This window comes from Notothenia rossii, assembly GCF_949606895.1.
Source record: "Notothenia rossii genome assembly, chromosome: 9".
Lineage (NCBI taxonomy): Eukaryota > Metazoa > Chordata > Actinopteri > Perciformes > Nototheniidae > Notothenia > Notothenia rossii.
In genome coordinates this window covers 40,909,550-40,931,150 of record NC_136907.1, presented here as the reverse complement: position 1 = coordinate 40,931,150, position 21,601 = coordinate 40,909,550, and the positions used below count along the sequence as shown (strand labels likewise).

Below are 21,601 nucleotides of genomic sequence, written 5' to 3'. Positions count from 1 at the left end.
AGTCTCACGACGGTATTAAGCCGTTTGTTTACCGCGATATTCGGTATATCGTTACATCCCTAGTGTACACACAATATCATATGCTGTACCTGATGAAATCAAGTCATTTACAGCATGTCATGTGAAAAAACAAAACCCAGAACATTTTATAATTTAATGAATTATACATTGAAGGTAACATATTAATTTTTTGACCTTATATATATATATATATATATATATATATGCAGAGTCCTGCAAATGGTTTTAACACCATCCCATTTATGTTGATGTGTCAAACGCAGCAATGGGCCAATAAAGGCAGAAAATAAGACTGCAAGATAATTAACATGGATATAAACAATGCAGAATTTAAAATATTGAAAAGGAGCAAGCTTTGCAGATGTTTGATTTTGAAGGTACTCTTTTACACTTTTGGTAGGCCCAAATATTGAGGATTATAAGCAAACATTGTTTATATTCAACAAAACTCCAGCAGATTCTATTAATAATCAAGGCTTTTCAAAGTGTCTGATGTATGCTCTGCTATAATTGGTTGGTGGTCATTCTAATGTATAGCATGTAGGAGTGCACATGTGTTCTGGTGTTCTTTTTCTGTGACACCAATGACTAAGTTATGCTTATTGTGGTTGATGTAAAATAAAAATGACATCATCTTAACACCATACTATTTAATTCTTTCATTGCCTATTCTGAATGACAGAGGTCCATATCAGAAATATTTTCATTCACATGAATGCGCTAACCAAGCAGTCTATTATTTTGTGCCATTAGTTTACCAGTGTTAACAAGTACTTATGCCTATTTTTTCCCCCACAGTATGACCTCTGTGAAATACAGCGTGTAAATAGGTCAGCTTTGGAGTATTTGTGCCAAGATATTCTAGACATGTCAGTCCCAAAACTGTTTCTGTTTATTTCATCACACATGGCAATGACAATTCAGTGAGTCACTGCTTTCCTCATAACGGCATCATCTGTCATGCCATTTGTTCCTTTATCAGCTCTATTTAATATCTGTTGTGTTTGTTGTTTGTTTGTTTATTTTTTGCTCTACCCACCTTTTGTCCTGTTGCTGGCTGTGAAGAGGGCAAGTCAGAGAGAAGATGTTGGCATGCACTGCAGGATATGGCTGTTGAAGTATGTGGGAGGGAGTATGCATCTATGGTCTATAGGGCTGGGTAGTGGAACACAATCATCATGGCTACAGCCTATTTAATTTTTTCACAAAAATTATAGGCTACTATCTACCGTACATTAAACTAACAAGAACGGAATCAAAGATACTTTATTGATGGCTTGTAAAGGGCTACAATACAAACTGTCAATGTGCCTTAGTGAGCAGCCCTGAGAACAGGCAAGCATCAAGGACATTTTGTCCAAACACCCTTTCATCACACATGCTGAGGACCTTCTGAGACAGTCCATTTAAACATTTGCCACTCATTCAGTCTGCATAAAAAGAACTCTGCACATTTTCCCTACATTGCTGCCCATTTTCAGACTCATCATTCTTCAGACACCCTTCATCTCCTAGCTTCTTCCTCTATTAACCGTTAAGGATGACAGTTAACAGTTTCTTTCATATGTTTGGATGTTCAATACATGATATTTGTATAAGGCTCTATAATCTCTGTGAAATCTGTCATGCTTGCGCAGATTTTTTTTTGAGCTTCACATGAGCAAAACCACAATGCCCAAGAAAAATGCAGATTGCTACAGTAACTGCGGGTTAGTAGCCAGGTGATCTCGGTGATGATGTATCATTTAAAACAACAAAAACAGAAAAAACCTAACAGAACTGACCAGAGGGCACGAGGGACTACGGCTGAAACGGCAAACAGGACAGGAACATAAACGAAGAATCGACCAAGAACACTCAGACAGGCCTAAATACAAGACTTATCACAAAGACACAGCTGGAAATGGCACGTGAAAAACAGACACAGGCGGGAAAACACAGGAAGTAAAACAGGACAAGACACAAGGAGGACATATATTTCAAAAATAAAACGGGAAACATATACACAAAATTAAGATCATGACAAAATCTTTATTTCAGTTTTATTTATTTTTATTTTCAAAAGACTATTTCATGAGATGAAAAGTTACATATTGTATGCTGTTTGTTTATTTTTTATTTTTTTCCAGTGATATGATCTTCATGTTACCACTAAATTCCTATTTCACTTTTCTGTCTTCAGTTTTCAGATAATTGACCATTTGCTGACATATGCCCAAAGTTAACGCTTTTCTTTTTGTCCTATATGATTTTATTTATTTACAGATGTTTCGGAAAAAAGCATCTTCCTCCTTGAGAATGAGAAGAATAACAGAAAGCGCTAGATGTAATGATGAATTTATTTCTTTGCTCATTAGAAAAAGGTGGATCAGTGTTCAGTTGGTAAAATGTTGTGTTTTCAAAGAAACCACACTGCCATTGCAGCACAACAACCCATTAAAAATTGACAAATGTGAAAAAAACATGTCGTTACATAAGTAAAAAATGACAAAATTATCCTTTTTGATTAGCATCTTTCACAACAAATTATTCCCATGTGGTTTACATTTTGACAACATTGGATGTGCAACTGAGAAACATTGCTTCTGTCTTAAACCTTGCATGAATAATTTCACCCAAGAGTCTGTGGGTCGGTTTAGATGATTCCAAGTCACTGGGTTTTGTTTTCCTTGCTTTCATTGTAATGAATTACAATCTATATATTTAAACAAAAAATGAAATGCTTTGTGAATGGATTCACTGTGATCTTCTGAGGTTCAAATGAAATTGCCTATTTCAAATTGGTCCATCTTACTACCTAAAAGCTGTGTTTTGTGACACATTTGTTGTCCTTCAGTTTTATTTTCAATAAAAACAATAGGAAGCTTTGCTGATGACATTAGAACAATCTATTTATGCCTGTGAAGCCTCGATCAAGGATGTAAAGATAACCTCCACCTACTTTCCAGACATTTGACACTGTCCCTGCCTTGATAGTACATTTGAGGACAATTATGATAACCAAAAAGATGATATCTCAAATGTGCTGTCTTTCTGCGTTTTCTATGACATTTAAATAGATAACATGTTACATCGAAAAAAATTGATAATTTATAATAAAAATAATGATTACATTTGCAAAGAAAATTAGATTTTTGTCCCAATGCCTAAAAGGACACTATTCTTACAAAGCCGTTTAATGAAAATAAAAAGCAGTGATGCCATTCTCGGCAAATGACGCCAAAACACGTCAAAATATGAAAAAGTGGTAAGCAGCTCTGGCTACTTTCTTTTTGCATCAATATAGGATCCCTTCAACCACCTTTTGAATAGATCGCCATTGCGATATTTGCACATATCAAAAATCCTGTTTTTATTCAAGCTCTTGTCTCAAACATAGATGTGTTTTTTGTGTGGCCCTGCACTTCTAACCCAGGCTCGAAAACTTTTGGCTAGTTGGTCTGTGTGAAATGCACAAAGCTGACTGTAAACAGGCAAGAGGCATTGTCTCACTGCAACAATAAGCCCAACTGAGCCATATGTCTAAATCAGAAAATACTACATCTCCAAACCGAATATTCTATATACAGAATTCCTTTCTAATTCAGAATATTGTCATGTTCAGAATAATAGCATGTCATTATTGTGCATGTTAACATGGTCGTTGTCAAGACACTCCAGATTAGTGCTCAAAGGTTTCCTTTGATACTATGATGTTAAATTGAATTTGCATTCACATACAATTCTGTAAAATCATATAATGACAATGTCACTTTTGTCCTAAAAACAAAACCTGTGAAAGATGAACATTTTACGTAAGAACAATCCACAGGTAGACATTTTTGTATCAGCATATCACAGCTTAGTTCAAACAAGGACACACCGCTTTCTGCTACTTTGTGTATCTGCACTTTTCACTTTCTCTTTTCAGTGTCGAAATTGCCTAGTTAACCATTCTTAAGTGAAATCCATATTTAGTCATTACACAGCTTGGGTAATGTAAGAGCTAATGTATGTTTTTGTTTGTGATCTGGGTTTGAGGTTTCAAGGTTTTATTGAAGGTTTGTCTGTGCAGGGTTGACAAAACATATTTTTCCTACAAGTTGGACAGGGATGGTGGTGGATGGTCCATGTGAAAATTTGACATGAATACTTTCTATACTTCGCTTTTGTTTTGTTTCTTCCCTTGTTATTCTGAATGACTTCACATGGTTTAACCTTATTAAACTGTTTCTCTCATCTCTTTGTCACACTGCTTCCTTTTTCTTTCTCTCTCTTTCCACTTACTCTTCTTATCTCAGGGAGTATTGACCGTGGGCGAAGCTTGTCCTTCCATGAGGTTCGTAGCAAGCGTGAGGCAGAGATGAGGGCCGCCGCAGAGGAGTCGTCCAGCAGCAACAATGTAGGAGGGGGAGGAAACACCGTCCTGCAGCGCCTCCTACAGGAGCAGATGAACCGGAATTATGTGCTGCATCAACATCAGCAGCAACAACAACAGCAACAACAAGGAGGGGGAGGAGGAGGAGGTTATGCGGTACCTGATGATCACTCCATGACCCCCCACATTGCCCGACAGGAGCCCCAGGGACAGGAGCTGCAGACTGACAACAGCCTCGAGAAGCTGGGCTCCACCAGAGTAGTAGGAGGAGGAGGTGGGAGCAGTGGAGGGGGAGGATGTTTGGGGACTGTAGGTGGAGGAGGAGGCAGCAGTGGATGTGTTGGAAGTGTCCATGGGCAGTGTCCAAACCCTGAGGACCTCCCTACGTATGAAGAAGCCAAAGTGCAGTCGCAATACTTCCGTGGCCATGGTCCTCCTTCTCATCAGCAAAACAACCAGCTCCAGCAGCCCCTTCTCTCGGCCTCGGTGGGTACTGCCTTCTACGTCACTGGGGTGACCAGCACCAAGGTTCGCACTGAGGGTCGGCCAACAGTTCAGCGGGTGAGTGGAACAGGGAGGGTGCACCAGGACGATGGGCTGAAGGATCTAAAGCAAGGACACGTTCGATCTCTCAGCGAACGACTAATGCAGCTCTCCCTGGCCACTAGCGGTGTGAAGGCCCACGCTCCTATCACTAGTGCCCCACTCTCTCCACAGCTGCCCCCGCCAGGGCCACAGGGGGACTATTACAAGCCGCAGCATCGCGGCCCACCTCCAGACTACCCCTTCAAAGGAATTGGCTCTCCTAGCAAGCAGCAGGAGCCTGGAGGCCATTTTTATCAGGAGCAGAGAGGCAGGGAGCAATCAAGGGAGGTGCTCCAAGTCCGATACCAGCCTCCGCCTGATTACGGCTCATTCAGGTAGGAACTGTTAAATATGTTCTTTATTCTCGCGTCCAGGAGAGAAGCTTTAAAATGAGACTAAATGGAGTCTCTGAGAAGATTCAAATGGGATACTTTAATTTAAAAAAGGCGCGGTAGTGTTACAGACAGAATATTGTTCAGGCAGAAAACAGCTGTGATCTGGCTCTCATGAGCAAGAGAAGAGCGCCAATCCCTCGTCCGGTGCTGCTATATATATCCTCTGCTGGCTCCTCCCTGCCAGCCGGCTCGCCTCGTCTCTAATGTCCGTTGTTGCATTTAAACAGAGGATTGGTACTTTTCACATTCAATATATGCTTAACACGCCTTTTCTCCTCATATTCTCTTTCATCACTTTTCATGTAACACATTCTAAACGCTGTAATCAATACTCCAAAATATACAGAAAATACTTCACGGCTGGTTTGGTTTCCGGATGTTGTCACATGCTACTCTCGTCTGTAAACAATAATGTATTCAAATAAACTTTACTTTCATTTAATATTCAGCCAGGTAGTATCTCGACATCTATAGTTGTAGTGTTAAATCAGTAGGTTTCGGTTTGCACCACTCCATGTCATTTCGCTACTCAATTCACCTCTTTAGGAAGTCGTATATTAGCCACATGCTAAATGCTAACCGTAGATGAAGGATTTTCAGAATAAAAGCTTAACTGCTTGTGCACAATAATTTCTTTTTTTTCAGTATAAAAGAGCGTTTAAACTGACGGTATGTGTAAGCTACATTATACCATCAAAACATTGATTTTAATTTCTAACAGTCCCTCCTTACACACCTAAAAGGTGTGTATAATACTGAAATCAATGAGTTCTTCATCTGAACTTCGCATAGTACATATCTCATATTAAAAACATGCAAACAAAATGGAATGGTTCAACAGGCTTAACTTTACAAAAATACGAAATAAATTATTTGCCTGTGCTCAAACCTAAAAGTTTTCCCTTGTGTATAACTTCTAGTGTTTGCATTCAATATCGTTCTTCAAAATAGCAGCAATGGCTTGGTATCAGAACATTTCTTCCTCCCTCCTTTCACAGAAACCGTTCTCATACCACGCTCAGTGTTAAGGCACTTGTTTTTACAAAGTGAAAAGAAACAAACCATTTTAGAATAGCAATGATTTATGCAACATGAAATCTAACATATTAGAATAGTATAAAATAATAAAGTCAAATAAAATGGACTATCTTAGAATAGTGTAAAATTAATTGGAATAATAAAAATATACTATTTTGGAATATTATGAAGTAAATTGAAATGGATTCACTCCATTTTAATTTTGCTCACTTCTTCACATGATATCATTTAAAGAATCACATCGGCTGGACATTCATTGATCAATCTCATCTCCGAACATCCATATCATTTAAACTAACTCATCATTGTCATCAACATCTGTATACGGGGGTTGGTCATCTTGTTCTGCTAGCATTTGTAACTGTCTCCTCATGAGAAATGTACCCTCCCTCCTTTCATACCATTTAAGGTATGAAAGTAATATGTTCTCTAGAAGGGGACGTTGTACGTTCTACTCTGGGGTACGGCATTCTAGACAGTCATTTCTGGGAGAAGATTTTGGTCAGTTACAACAGTTGTAGAATTTCATCACTTAAAAGTTCCTACTAAGTAGGCTACCTTTGGGTGGTCTGTTCTAATGCAGTGATAAAGTCCCTGAAATGGTGTGAGAACCGGTGGATTATCAATAACTCATTATACTAATTTATTTTCAATTCTGGTCTACTTAAATAGCTATGCTAACCCCTTTAACAGTGTGTGGAACCTTGGGTGCCCGAGCATGTGATAATTACTTCCTCCTTTAACAAGGATTTTAAAAACAGAAGTCATTTCATTAATGGTTTGTAGTTTAATTCAGGAATTTACACTTATGGCAGATATGTTTCTCCTTTAAATAACATCTCTAAATGTCAGGTCATCACTGATTGAATGGTGTCTTTTAAAAGTCATACTCTGGTGCCGTGCGTTCCCTGTGAAGCTGCAAGTAAGATTTAAAACATCTGCAGGGTGGATTGAGCGACCCTTTCTCCCTGAACGATATTTGTTGTAACAAATATGCACCATCACAATGAGTGATCCAAGACCCCGCATGTATTACTCCCAATTATATTAATTTTTTTTAATTAAACTTTGCTATCGCTCTTTACCCAGTGTCTTTTTTAAAACTCTACATCTTGGACGACAAACAAATGTTATTTCCTCCTTAACAGTTATCCTGTGGTAATAACCATGCTACAATGGAGAAATCAATACTTTAGATTTTAATACTATCTTTGGCTTGGTACTAGCTCTACCTTTAACATTTTCCATACAAATAAAGATTTGTCTGCTTTTATAGAGTGGTTACTAAAACCATCCCTTTAAGCTGTAGGTCTATACTGTAACAAATTAAATGTTCCCCAAATTCAAACATGAATAAAAATCTCTTAAAGAATAATTTGTTCATATGATGAAAAGATTGAATAATATGTTCTACCCTCAGTGTGTTTTTAGGGTTATTTAATAGTTTCCTCTTTATAAATTCACCAATTGATTAATTCATGGCTAATAAATATTTCTCTTTACGTATTTCTCGTTGGTGAATAAGTGTGTTTATGTGTAAACTCACTCACTCCCGTTTTCCTTCTCTCCCCCTCTGGTTGTCAAGCCACGACCCCCCTCACGTTCTGCCGGACCATGCCAACTCCTCCGTCCTGTCCTCTCCTCCGTCCACCTTCTCCTCAGTCCATCCGCTCTTAGATCCTTCCGCTTTAACTCTTTTGAGTGGCCCAACTGCTTTGCATTTCATCTCCTCCTTTACAGTCTCTACTTTATTGCATGGAGGGCGTATTCTGCTCTCATGTCCCACACTCTGCTCTTGTGCCCAAATCTTGTGGCTCAGCTTGGAACTTCATGTCCTGTGGGGGACCGATGAGAGTGTGCCTTTTTATGTCACCTGGTTTTGGTTCTTGGTGCCTCAGGTGGAGATAGTTCTGGATGCAGTGTTGGAGTTATTGGTTCAGCTCTGGTTCTCTGTCTGTTCGATGGAGGAGGAGGAGTCTTCCGTGGTGAGGTCTTTTGTCTGCTTGGAAGTTGGGGTCGTAGCGTTCTGACAGGCGGAGAGATAGAGAGAGAGAGAGATCTCGGGACGCATTATCTATAGTTAATTCTAACACACTGAGGTAAAATAAATCCAACCTTTTCCACCCTATTTTCCTAATCTTACTATCCATCTTAGTTGTTAAATGTAATCTAAACACAATTCATGTCTACTAATAATTTTACCATATCCCTAAACATTGCTTTCACCCACTGTAACATGTTTACTCCAATTAACTCTTTCAGGAAACCATTTTCTTCTATACATTTAAATACCTACATGTTTCAAGTACCACATATTTCACACACTATAAAAGAACATCTCCATATTTTCTCCATCACTTTAAATCTCACTGTTATTTAGAACCGTAGTAACTTTTGTGACTGGACATATCTGCAATGTCGCCACTATCTGCTGGGGAAACTTGTTCATAGAGTTTGTACATACAAAGCTGTACTGGTGGGTTAGTAGCCTGTGTCTAACAATCATTTTCAATAATTGTGCTCAGGTCACCGGTCGGTTGTTCATAGCTTAACAGGGGGTGTTTCTGGTACAGACTAAAACATGGATCCAGTGTATTTAGAGATTCCCCTAATCTGTAAATCCTCATCACTTACATATCCCGATCACTTAAACCAGGGGTCGGCAACCCGCGGCTCTAGAGCCGCATGCGGCTCTTTAGCGCCGCCCTAGTGGCTCCCTGGAGCTTTTTCAAAAATATGAAAATGGAAAAAGATGGTGTGAATATATTTGTTGTTTTAATATAATTTATTATCCAATGCTGTAAAAATGTGTATAATAAATATTTAATTTAATTTAATTTAACATTTCTGTCAACGAAGATTTACGTCATAGCCTGCGACACACGTTTCAGCTCGGCGTAGTGCCAGGGTCAGGGCTAGACTGGATTGTTTTAACCGCGTAATTTAACCGCGTAACTCCGAGGTGCTAACTGTTGCTAACAAACCGGCGGGTGTGTCATGGGCCATGGATCCCAAAGGGAACAAGAGAAAGATAGCTGAGGAGAACAGAGGATTCAACAGTTCTTGGACCGAATCATTTGCTTTCATTGCCAATGCGGAAGGATTGCCTGTATGTTTGCTTTGTAATGAGAAATTGTCAAATAACAAAAAGAGTAACGTGGAAAGACATTTCCATGGAAGGCATGCTACATTTGCAGCCGAGTACCCAGTTGGGAGTGAGAGAAAAAGTGCGATTGCATTACTTCTGGAGAAATTAGAGGAGCGCAAAGATAGATTTAAGAAGTGGATTGCATCTCCAAACTCCACTACTGCTGCTAGTTTTGTTGCAACCCGGGAGATAATAAAGCGTGGAAAACCGTTCACAGATGGTGACTACATGAAGGATTCATTCATTAAAATATCAGAGCACCTATTTTCAGACTTCAAAAACAAAACCGAGATAATACAGAAAATTAAAGACATGCCTCTCTCCGCAAAGACAGTGAAGGAAAGGGCCATTAAAATGGCAGACAACATCACCAATCAGCAAATCAAGGACATTAATTCAGCTCCAGCATACTCAATTGCCTGTGATGAGTCGTGTGATGTGATCGATATTGAACAGGCAGCGCTGTTATGCAGGTATGTGAACTCTGATGGGCCGCAAGAAGAAATGATCGAATTAATACCACTGAAAGGCCAAACACGCGGGGAGGACATATGTGAGGCTGTGCTGAAGTGTTTAAATGACAATGGAATAAACACCAACCACCTGATTTCAGTGGCTACAGATGGGGCACCCAGTATGAGAGGATCACAAAAGGGGTTTGTGACTTTACTACAGAAAGCGTTGGATCGAAATCTGCTTGCATTTCACTGCATCTTGCACCAAGAAGCACTGTGTGCACAAACATTCCCACCGGAGTGTATGGAGGTGATGAACCTTGTCATCGAGATGGTGAACAAGATAATTGCAAAAGCATTAAACCACCGTCAGTTCCGTGCATTTCTAGATGAAGTTGACAGCGAATATTCCGATCTCCTGCTACACAACAAAGTCCGGTGGCTGTCCAGGGGTGAGGTTTTGCGTCGCTTTGTTGCTTGTTTAGAACATGTGAAAACATTCCTGAAAAGCAAAAACCTGAACTACCCGCAACTGGAAGATACCGAGTGGCTGGAAAAACTGCACTTTATGGTGGATATGACAAGTCACCTAAACATGCTGAATAAAAGTCTCCAGGGCCGGGGAAACACTGCACTGCAAATGCTGGAAGCTGTTTTGTCATTCGAGCGCAAGCTGACTGTATTCGCCAGAGATGTACAGCGAGGCACGCTCTCTCACTTCCCCTCCCTGAGAGAGTTCAAAGAAGCCCATCACGATCACACACTCAACGGTGATTATTTACAAGGTGCGATCGTTGATATGCAAACTGCATTTGGGAGCAGATTTAGCGAGTTCCGAAAGGAAAAAATGACACTATCTTTCCCTGTCACACCCCTGGAGATTGACCCGTCCTTGTTGCACACATTCCCAGGAGTAAATCAAGCTGACCTTGAAATGGAAATGGCTGATATAGCTGACAAAGATTTATGGATGTCCAAATTCAAAAGTCTGATAGCCGAGCTTGAAGACGTCACTCGCCAGAAAGCCCAGCTTGCCCAAAGCCACAAATGGAGCGAAATTGAAAGCCTCCCAACACCCGAGAAACTTGTGTTTGAAACATGGAATGCTCTTCCAGACAGTTATAGGAACATGAAGAAATATGCATTTGGAGTATTATCCATCTTTGGATCAACATACCTGTGCGAGCAGATATTCTCAAACATGAACTACATAAAATCCAAATACCGCACCCGCCTCACAGATGAGAGCTTGCAGTCCTGCGTGAAGATTAAAGTTACATCTTACATGCCCGATGTTGAGAAGCTGTCCAGTGATGTCCGAAAACAGAAGTCACATTAAACGGGTAAGAACACAATCCTGTCATAGGCACATATTTAGTAACAAAGTGGCTGTTTTTATAAAGTGATTTCTGATTTTTGTCAGTATATATTTGGAATGACACAGGGATATTATTGTGTTTTGTTGCTCAGGTCCGAGGATGGCTGCATTGTATTGTGCGTGTCAAAAGAGAAGAGGGTGCTGCTGCATTTTACCCTTGCACATTTGCAGAAAACTAAAGAGAAGAGGATAATGCACAGAAATCGAACTTAAACTGTATTATTTTAATTGTATATACTTTACCTTTTCAAAAGGCTGCTGTTTTATTGCACTCTGTCTGTTGCCCAGATAAGGGGGAAAAGAGAAGAGGATTGTATTGTATTGTATTATTGAGGATTGAAAAGGACTGCATTTTATTTCCATGGGGAGGTCTGAAATTACAGGAGGCCTATTATGCACGTTGCACATTTTGTTGTTGTTTTTTCGAATCCTAAAATAAAAATGACATAAAAAATCTGATTTCTTTATTGTATTTCTATAATTTCATCAATGCAACGAAACATAATACATTAATATTATAATGGAAGTTCAACTTAAAGCACCATCGTACAGCAGAGTAGTCACGTGGTGCGTCATTCTCTCCAGGATGCGCTGCAGGGAAAATAAACATTTAATCATGAATGCTCATTATGTATTTGTAGCCTACTTATAATTTTGATAGTAGGCTAATATAGCCACTTATAGCATGTGTTGCCTTCATTATAAGGCTTATATAAGGCTTTTAATTTTTTGCGGCTCCAGACAGATTTTTTTTTTTTTCTTTGGTCCAATATGGCTCTTTCAACATTTTGGGTTGACGACCCCTGACTTAAACCCATCTCATCATTTGATACAAGAACTGCATATAGGGGGGGTGAATCATCTTGATTACAACCGCCTCTTGTTTGGGACCAAGTATTTCTAACTCCTCCTCTTGTTGCTCAGCTGATCTTTTGGCTCTGGGGATAAGTGAAAGTCTGTGAAACACAGCTGGAGTCGTGTTAGTGATGTGGGCATTCTCTATGAGTGAACTAATGGTTCCATGTCTTACTTGATATTGTACTCCCCTTCCAACCAGAAAGGTGCCAAGTGTAATGAGCACAATCAACAATGCTATTCTGCCTCTTATCCCTAGGGGACCCCACAATTGGTTTGGCTTTGTTCTTGTCATCATCTCTATTTTATCCCTGGTTGTGTCCGTTACAGAATTTAAATAATGAGTACAAGAATAACATATACAAAAAATTGGACTCTTTTTCAGATGTAAAACAAAAAAATTGGTTTTCACATTAATGTACAATCTATAAAAATCTATAGACAATTTGTCTTTTGAGCTGTTTCTATTAGGGATGTGCATCTCCATCACTGAGGCCGATGCGATGCGCATCTCGATACGTTGCCACGATACGATACATTAACGATACCTTTGAAACACCAGGCGATGCGATACGATACGATTCACCCCTGTTGCGATACAGTTCGATACGATTTGATTCAACATTATGCGATTCGGGGCGATACGATGCGATTCAACACGATGCAAAAATAATGATACTTCAATATGGTACGACAGAGGATTTTTGTTTTATTCCTTATATGCAGCAAATCATACATTAACAAAAAAGTGCTTTACATATTTGGTACTGCACATCCCATCATGCCGTTTATTTTTTTACCTTTAAAAGCTCTCCAGAGTACCATGTTATAACACCTCACAGTTAAACAATGTAAGGATGCATTGCTCATGATTAACAATGTGCAAATAACAGCTACCATAGAGCAATGCCCATACAGCTGCCAGCCTGATGTGCTTAACACTCAGAGGCTAACTCACCAGTGAGCAGAAAGCAGTGGTTTCTATCTGAAAAATAAAGAAAACAAATAACCTTTCACAAACAGGTATTTCATAAATGCTTACAGTAAGGAAGACATTTAAATTATTATTATTGGCCGTCACAGGCTGCTGTAAGCTAAACACCTCTCTCTGACAGAACACCTCACTGAGTGATTTAACTCATACGTCTCACTTTCAGGTTTCTCTTTTCAGCCACAGACCCCACGTCGCCGCCTCTTTATGTGCGTCGCTAAGTTCCTCGTACTACTTGTGTACTTTAAAGCGGCTCGGCATCGTTAACAATTTGCGAGTGATTTTTCAAGTTGACCGTCTGTAGTAATAGTGCCGCGCACATATACCATCAGGACGTTACTGATGGGGTGCGGCTGCGGAGTGATACTGTGTGTATGCAAGTCCGCATCTAGGACGGATCTATGTATCATGGCTGTTAAGTAATAAAGATAGCTCATACAAAGGTCTACGGATACCTTATTACTCTCCATGACCTGCGGTCAACTATATAGCATAAATGACTATTACACCGTCTTTCTTGAACAATCCGAAGTGTTGCCAAAGGTTTGATTTGTAGGTATTTTTCGGTGCGCTGTGTTTCTCTTTCTCCTCAACTTCCGTGTGTGTTGATAACTGAGACTCTCGTTCTCCGTAGTGGCGAAGCAAATATCAAAGATCGTCTCTGCTGAGCTTTGACAAGATGAGGGGATTTTATATGAATGAATCGGTTTTTTACCGATGCAAAGACGCTACGCAATCGATGCATCGCGAGTTCAACCCGGTTCAACCCAAACTGTAGCCGATGTGCACTCTTTCAACCGGTGCACTCGCATCTTGAACGTTTATGCCGGTGCACCGATGCGAATCGGTGAATCTTAACATCTCTAGTTTCTATCTATCTTATTTCTATTTATTGTTTTGTTCCAGCTCTGCCAAATCAGTCCTAACTCCCAATAATGTTCTGGAAGTTGCCAGTGAAGGGTGACAATGTGTGAGGTGGTGTCAATTTGCTCCTTTTTCTTTACCTTTAAACCGGAGCGCGTGTGAAGTTTGTTACAACTTTTCACGCTTCCGTCCACCGGGGATGAGCCCACTGTCTTTTGTGAACTTTCACCCAATCACCTGGCCGAACAGGAGTCTCTTCTGGTGTCTCGTCTGGTATCTCTGTAGCTTTCCTAGCCTGTGTAGACAAAACTTGGATAATATTACTCAGAGTTCTGACATATTCATCCACTTCTATTTGTCTAATATCTAAAACAGGACCACTCCCTCCTTGGAGAAGGCCCAAGCTTCGGCATACCTCTTGTTGTTATGAGACCTATTGTTGACTACATTTTATTATTTATTAACTACAAAGTCACTGAAATCAACATATCTGTATAATCATGACACTCCCTCCTTTGAGCATAAAATGCTCAATTAATATTGCAATGATTACCTTATTATGAACAGGACATGTAAAACTCATAACGTTGCATTAAATAAATATAAATTCTCCGTGTACCCACAAGGCGTACAAAAATATCATATGATGTATGGCTTTCTGATGGCATAAATGCATATTCACAAAACATTTTCCATTAGCACTTCTAATAGTTTACTTGTTTCAATAATGGCTTTTGTCATGGTATTATGCATCATCGTTGCTGCGAAAAACAATACCCCTGGTGTCGCTAATGCGTCTCAATAATTCTAGGATTAGAGGATTGGTTGAACACTGCTGAACTAACATATGATAAAATAATCTTTCTCCAAACTGGAGGGAAAATATGAACTATTCTCACAGAGAGTGACCTTCATGAAGGGCTGGTGCCCCTCACTCAAATGAGATATTGCCTTACGCACTACACTATAAATCAGTAAAGTTACTCAAGAATAAATAAATAAAGACTGATTCTTGAAACTGTTGTAAAAACCCTACAACTTCTTCATCCAAGCTCTTAATCAGTGTTATGTTATGTAATCTGCGGCTCATGCCTTAAAACAGATACTTCAGACCGATTATAAAATTGTGTTTATGAGAAAAATGTAATCTGACTCCATAAATCACATAATTGTTTGATTAAAAACTGCACTTCTGGCTAAGAATAAATGAAGTTCCCCTTTAAACACAGCCCCGGTCTTCTGACGGGGTCTATCTATGTACTGGCTGGACAATGTTGGGCCAGTCTCTGTCGCTCCGTCACAGTTCTCCCGCTAACAGTCACTCTCTAGTTCAGCTGGGTTCTTGTTGACTTCTTCACTGGTTTGAGACAAGCGACCCTATTGGAACACCTCCCTTTGTAGCCAGACTTCACCACAGCAGAATCGAGTTTCTGTTTTCAGGTCTGGACAGCTTCACGTCAGGTGTATCGCCGCCCCTTGCATATTTTGGGTGGAAGCCCGTCTTCTTGACCTCACTAGTTGTGTGGACACAATAGTTTTCTGTGTGGGGGAACAACATCACTCGTAATGTATTTTCCTTCTCATAATTGCAAAAATAGTCTGCTAAATGTTCTACTCTGCTACTTCTAATCTGTGGATGCTTCATGTGTAAATGCAATATTCTACTTACTATCTTTTAAATAACATTCAACCTCTCCCTCCTGCGGTGACATATGTGGCTCTATGTAGCTGGATTTCAAAATACTCTAGTGCTGAAGATGCATCACTTGATGGTCTGGTCCTCTAAGCTTCCTCATTGTTGTGGTTGATACCAGGCTGTCTGTGGCATTTGGTTCATGTTTGGAAATCCTTTACGTCTTTGACATCTCTGGGACCCCCTGCCTCTGTCGTCATCATGGAAACTGCATGGTGGGCCGTTGTTTGGTGCATGTGGTGGGTATTTCATTTGTTGTTGTGGACAATCTCTAGCCCAATGGCCCAGCTGATTGCATATGTAGCATCCCTCAAACCGGAGAACTTTTCCTCTGCCTCTGCCTCCTCGGAAACCTCCTGGTTGTTGGTTCTCCATCTGATTCTCTGGCACTATCTGAGATTCAACTGTTTGAGATGTCTGCCCTGCATTCTCTGGTTCTTCCTGAGCTTGAATTGTTGGAGGAATCTGCCCTGCCTTCTCTGATGTAGCTGCCATTTGCCTTGCCACTTTCTTGTTTTTATTAGCTTCGGTATCTTTCTCAGCCATTTGTATCTTCAAGAGTCTTAGTTGTAATGTTTTAATTTCTTCGTCTTTTTCCCTCTGGGTTGCTTGGTATTTCATATCGTGGTAAATTAGATGTTGTCTCCATTCTTCAATGGGTATAGCGTCTAATGCCACCACATCTCGCAGGCTTGCCTGCACTGATTGGGGAAGGGCGTTAATGACCGCGTTCTTCCACAGCATTACGACAGACGGTGAAACGTCATGTCGTTCTCCAGTGCACTCCTCCCACACTCCTTCACATCTCTTCAGGAAGGCATACATGTCTTCCCCCGGTTCTTTTCTCAGGCTGTTGAGGGCATGTAAACTCCGTGTTGTTGGGTAGATTTGACGAATGGCAGCCCAATACCTCGACCTGACTTTGTTGAAGAAAATGTAATCTGGAGAGTTGGTGCATTTGGCCTTGGAATCCACTGCTCTTGCCTCTAGTCTTCTTTCTATCCGTCCAAGCAGTGCCCTCATGTCTCCCAAGCACAGGTGGTCTTGGACTGTGTATTTCTCCAGATCATTCACCCACTTCTAACCTCCTTGTGTAAGTGGAGGTAGTTTTGCCGCTAATGCTTCCATGTCTCTGTGATTCCATGATTGGTATTTCAATCCTCCTTCTCCAGCCGCTATCAGCGGTAGCATGAGTGTTGAGCAGTTCTTGAGTCTCCCAGCTTCAGTTACGGTTGTGGTGTCTGGAGAACCTTCGCCTTCTCTTCTCTTGAGTTGTGCTTCCATACTTTTGCTGAGGTCTTCCATCTTTCTGTTGAGTTCCTCTTCCATTCTTCTGCCCAGTTCTTCCAATCTTCTGTTGAGCTCACCAGATAGGAGTCTTACCTCACGTGTAGCTGTGGGGAGACCGTCCAACTCCAATACTCCTCCTAAAACACCTAGAGTTGGAGCTTGTATTGGGGGTTGAAAGAAACTGTATTATTCTGTCATGTAGGGAGGAGGCGCATCTGTCAGGCTTGGAAGGAGCTTTGAAGGTTGGATTACTGGAGCTTCTTCTGTCTTTTCTTTCTTTTCTTCCTTTGCTGTGAGCTCTGCTCCTTGAGCCACATACATGCTGTTCGTTGATTCTTGGCTAACATATTTTAGATGGAGTACCAGACTTGTAACTCTAGATTTTCTTTTTTCAGCTCTGTTTATAGCAATTTTAGTAGGTCCATACCAAGGTCCGGCTTTGATCCATGCTTGTTGTTCTCGCAGGTATTCTCAATTTTCATGGTCAATTACTGCTTTTCTATGGGCTTTCGTTGGTGCTGGTTGATCATCAGCTGGATACATTCCTCTCGTTTGCCACTGTTCCAACAGTTTCTCCATGTGGTTCCATGTCTTTTGTCTAAGATTTGGAACTGTTATAGCATCTGATCGGATTTTTATCCTTCCTTTGATATCTGCTGTTGAGCCTGGCCCTGCGTCTAGTCTCAACTTAGTTTGTTTTGGTGACATGTTCTCTAATTATTTATTAACTTATCAAAGATGAAGCACTAATCTTCTGACTAGCACCTTCGTTGCTGTTCGCCCGAACTTTAAATCTTTTTTTTTTTTTTTTGTGCTCAAGGTTTTATTAATTTTTTTTTTAATTATAGATTTTTTTTTGTTTGTTTGTTTTAGGTAAAATATTAATAAAGTTAATTAATATATAAAACAATATGCAAAATTAAAATATGAAATGTTAAAATAAAGTTGTACCGTGTATGGTTTTGACTTTGAAATATGAATATGGTTCAAATCCAAATCTCCTGTGTAGAGTGCATACCGAAATGTATGAAATTATGCTAATGTCACTACTTGTGTTAGCTTCAATAAATTGGTGTTTGAAAAAGTATTATGTAAAGTTTCTTCTCTTATAATTAGAAACCACTTGCAATTCTATCTTGGCAATCAAGCATGTGTTTATTTATAACACTTAAAATTATACTTCACAATGTTATGGTGTTTCTTCTATTTGTGTAATAATTATGTACTACCACCAGAGTGCGCTATTTTAATTTCCAGCTTAATCCACTAGGGAATAGCTGTTGCAAAACTGACTTGTTTTTAACAAGGTGAAACTTATTTTCCTGTGAAAAAATCTTTAAAATAGGAAGAACATCACACTATGGTTAAACAGATCACATAACCGCCAAAACACATTTGCAAACAAAAATATTCACAAAACCGCCAATACACATTTACCAGCAGAAGTACTTCCAATAGTTCTAACTCTAACAAGAAGTATTATGTTCTTTAGAAGATGGAATGCCTAGCCTCAGTGTGTTAAAGCAAACAGAGTACTTCAATTAGCATTTCATGAAATGGCGACTGCGGTGTGGTTCACTTTGAACATGAGGTCAAGACAAGATGGCAACTGGTTTTCCAACCTTTGACCTGAAGAACAAAGGGATTTGAGAAAACACCTGGAGTTGAAATAATGGTGGGGTGATATTTTGTATAGTAAATTCAACACACAACACTGTAGTTTAAAATAACATTTCTATTTAGTTTACAATGATAAATGGGCCTTATACCCTTACGTCATAGACCTCTACCCATGTACGTAAATGTTTTGACTTTAAGAGCCAGTATGGGCATCTCTTCTGTTTAAACACGCTATTTATGGGACAAAATGGGACGCTATCCAAACACAATCAGAAGAATATCGTCTATCTAACGCACGAATGTCGCACTTCCTGCCGTAATCCACAAAGCAATGTCTTTTTGAAAACAGAAATAAAGTAACCACTGAAAGCTTCAAACTCCTCGGGCCTTTTCCTTGAAAAATGACTTTTTTAAAACAGCCTCACACTGTTGTTAACACGAAACACTCACTCCAATAACCTTAGCTTCAAACTTTGGCTGTGTCTTTGCCTCAAGCAGTCTCGACTGCTTAATGGCCTAAAACCATTCACGTTAACTTAAAACGCAACAAAAGACACTTATAGATGTGATTGGCCTCTAGCCAACATGTAATAATAGACAAACGAATAGCATGCAGGGTTAAATAGAACAAAATAAATTGTACTCACCCTGCCTGTGACAAAGCAACGCCACGTGTGGTAGGATACCAATGTTTATCAATTTAGGCTTGTTTTAACTTAAATGTAGGCAGTCTTTCTCAGGAGTCCAACTTACCAGACAGACACACACTCGTATTGTTCACTATGTAATCTATTGAAGATTTTGAATAAACAGGTACTTCTTTACCTTTCTGTATGGGCCCGAGTGTATGTCTGCCAGCATTGTTCAAGCTCCTTTGAAAACTGCAACTGCTCTCCCGGTGAAACGACATCACGTCAGGGTCACCAATTGTTAAATATGTTCTTTATTCTCGCGTCCAGGAGAGAAGCTTTAAAATGAGACTAGATGGAGTCTCTGAGAAGATTCAAATGGGATACTTTAATTTAAAAAAGGCGCGGTAGTGTTACAGACAGAATATTGTTCAAGCAGAAAACAGCTGTGATCTGGCTCTCATGAGCAAGAGAAGAGGGCCAATCCCTCGTCCGGTGCTGCTATATATATCCTCTGCTGGCTCCTCCCTGCCAGCCGGCTCGCCTCGTTTCTAATGTCCGTTGTTGCATTTAAACAGAGGATTGGTACTTTTCACCTTCAATATATGCTTAACACGCCTTTTCTCCTCATCTTCTCTTTCATCACTTTTCATGTAACACATTCTAAATGCTGTAATCAATACTCCAAAATATACAGAAAATACTTCACGGCTGGTTTGGTTTCCGGATGTTGTCACATGCTACTCTCGTCTGTAAACAATAATGTATTCAAATAAACTGTACTTTCATTTAATATTCAGCATGGTAGTATCTCGACATCTATAGTTGTAGTGTTAAATCAGTAGGTTTCGGTTTGCACCACTCCATGTCATTTCGCTACTCAATTCACCTCTTTAGGAAATTGTATATTAGCCACATGCTAAATGCTAACCGTAGATGAAGGATTTTCAGAATAAAAGCTTAACTGCTTGTGCACAAGAATTTCTGTTTTTTCAGTATAAAAGAGCGTTTAAACTGACGGTATGTTTAAGCTACATTATACCATCAAAACATTGATTTTAGTTTCTAACAGAACCCGCGCACTCAAAGCCCCTCACCAACACCAGTATACATTATTAAAGATGCTTCGGTTAGTAATTTTTTTGAACTAACAAAATAAAACTTTAATAGTTAATTAAACGAGCGACTGGCTGCGAGGGAGTTCGTCATCTTTCAACCAGCAGGTTGTGCATTCGATCCCAGCCCCAGAGAAAACCTGTCGATTTATCCTTTGGCAAGATACTTAACCTTTCTCCCGATGGCCAACGGTGTGTGAATTTGTATAATTGTTAGCTTCGCTAGAGCAAGTGGTACTGCTCTGCATGAAGAAGGTGTGAATGGGTGAATTAGTTATTAAAGCATAATGTGTAGTTATAATGTTTGAAGCCTTTATATTGCTTTAATAGTAAACCTTACACAATTGTATTATTTTATGTTGACCTCCATCACATGTCTTTTGAGTGGTTGGCTCTATTTTGACTTCAGAGACTGAAATGATTCCCGGACACAGGGTGCGTTTCACTACGGTTAAATGGATTCCTTGCGTCCCTCACTTGTGTCGTGTCCCTCCCACCAGCGAAGCATGGAGAGACGCAAGAAAACCATAAGAAGCAGGGAAATGAGTTTTAAGAGCAATGGTACGTCCTTTCCTCCGGAGCGTCACGTGAAGCGACGTCCGTTTCTGATGACGCCGCACAGCTGATGTCTGACAGCAGCTCTGTCCCGTTGTTTTCACAAACACCCCCGCCTCTGTCAGTACACATTTACTGACATATACATTTGTATCATCTCTTGTAGACCCAAATAAATAAAATAAAATAAGAACTCATTCTCAAAAAAGATAAACGCCATTTTTAAAATGTATAAACGAACAATAGTTTGATTAATATTGATTAGAGTGCACAATAGAAATAAAATAATTGAGAGAAGAAAAAGAGAGTTGTTATCTATCAAAACCCAGTTAGATTAACATTCATTGGATTGCACACTTTGTTTGTTTGTGTGGATATGTAGCAAATTATCATTTTAAATAGTACTTAGTGACTGACTGAATGGAAATGACAATAAATGAAATTGTAAAACGAAAAAAGCGATCATGAAAATGTTTCCAATAAATGAATAAAATGATTTTTGACCAATTTGTTGTTCAGATATATCACCTATTTGTAACTAAATTATAAATTTAATTGTAACAAAACACAGTATAGACTGAGGAGTGACTCTCGTGAGTTTCATGTATTTTC

The 21,601-nt window shown here is 39.6% G+C and overlaps 2 protein-coding genes across 2 annotated transcripts in view; both read left to right on the top strand.

Annotated features, from left to right (window-relative positions):
- Positions 1-216: 216 nt before the first annotated feature.
- LOC307020811 (angiomotin-like) overlaps positions 217-21,601 on the top strand; it is a 93,581-nt gene continuing 72,196 nt past the window's right edge. Inside the window, 2 exon segments of the mRNA XM_079652396.1 lie at positions 217-2,347; positions 4,302-5,298. Coding sequence (XP_079508522.1) covers positions 2,233-2,347; positions 4,302-5,298 — 1,112 coding nt within the window. The 5' untranslated portion in view covers positions 217-2,232.
- Positions 9,200-12,049, top strand: LOC307020812 (general transcription factor II-I repeat domain-containing protein 2A-like). Its single transcript, XM_079652397.1, has 2 exons — positions 9,200-11,342; positions 11,470-12,049. The coding sequence occupies exon 1, from the start codon at positions 9,401-9,403 to the stop codon at positions 11,336-11,338; it is 1,938 nt and encodes a 645-aa protein (XP_079508523.1). The 5' UTR covers positions 9,200-9,400; the 3' UTR covers positions 11,339-11,342; positions 11,470-12,049.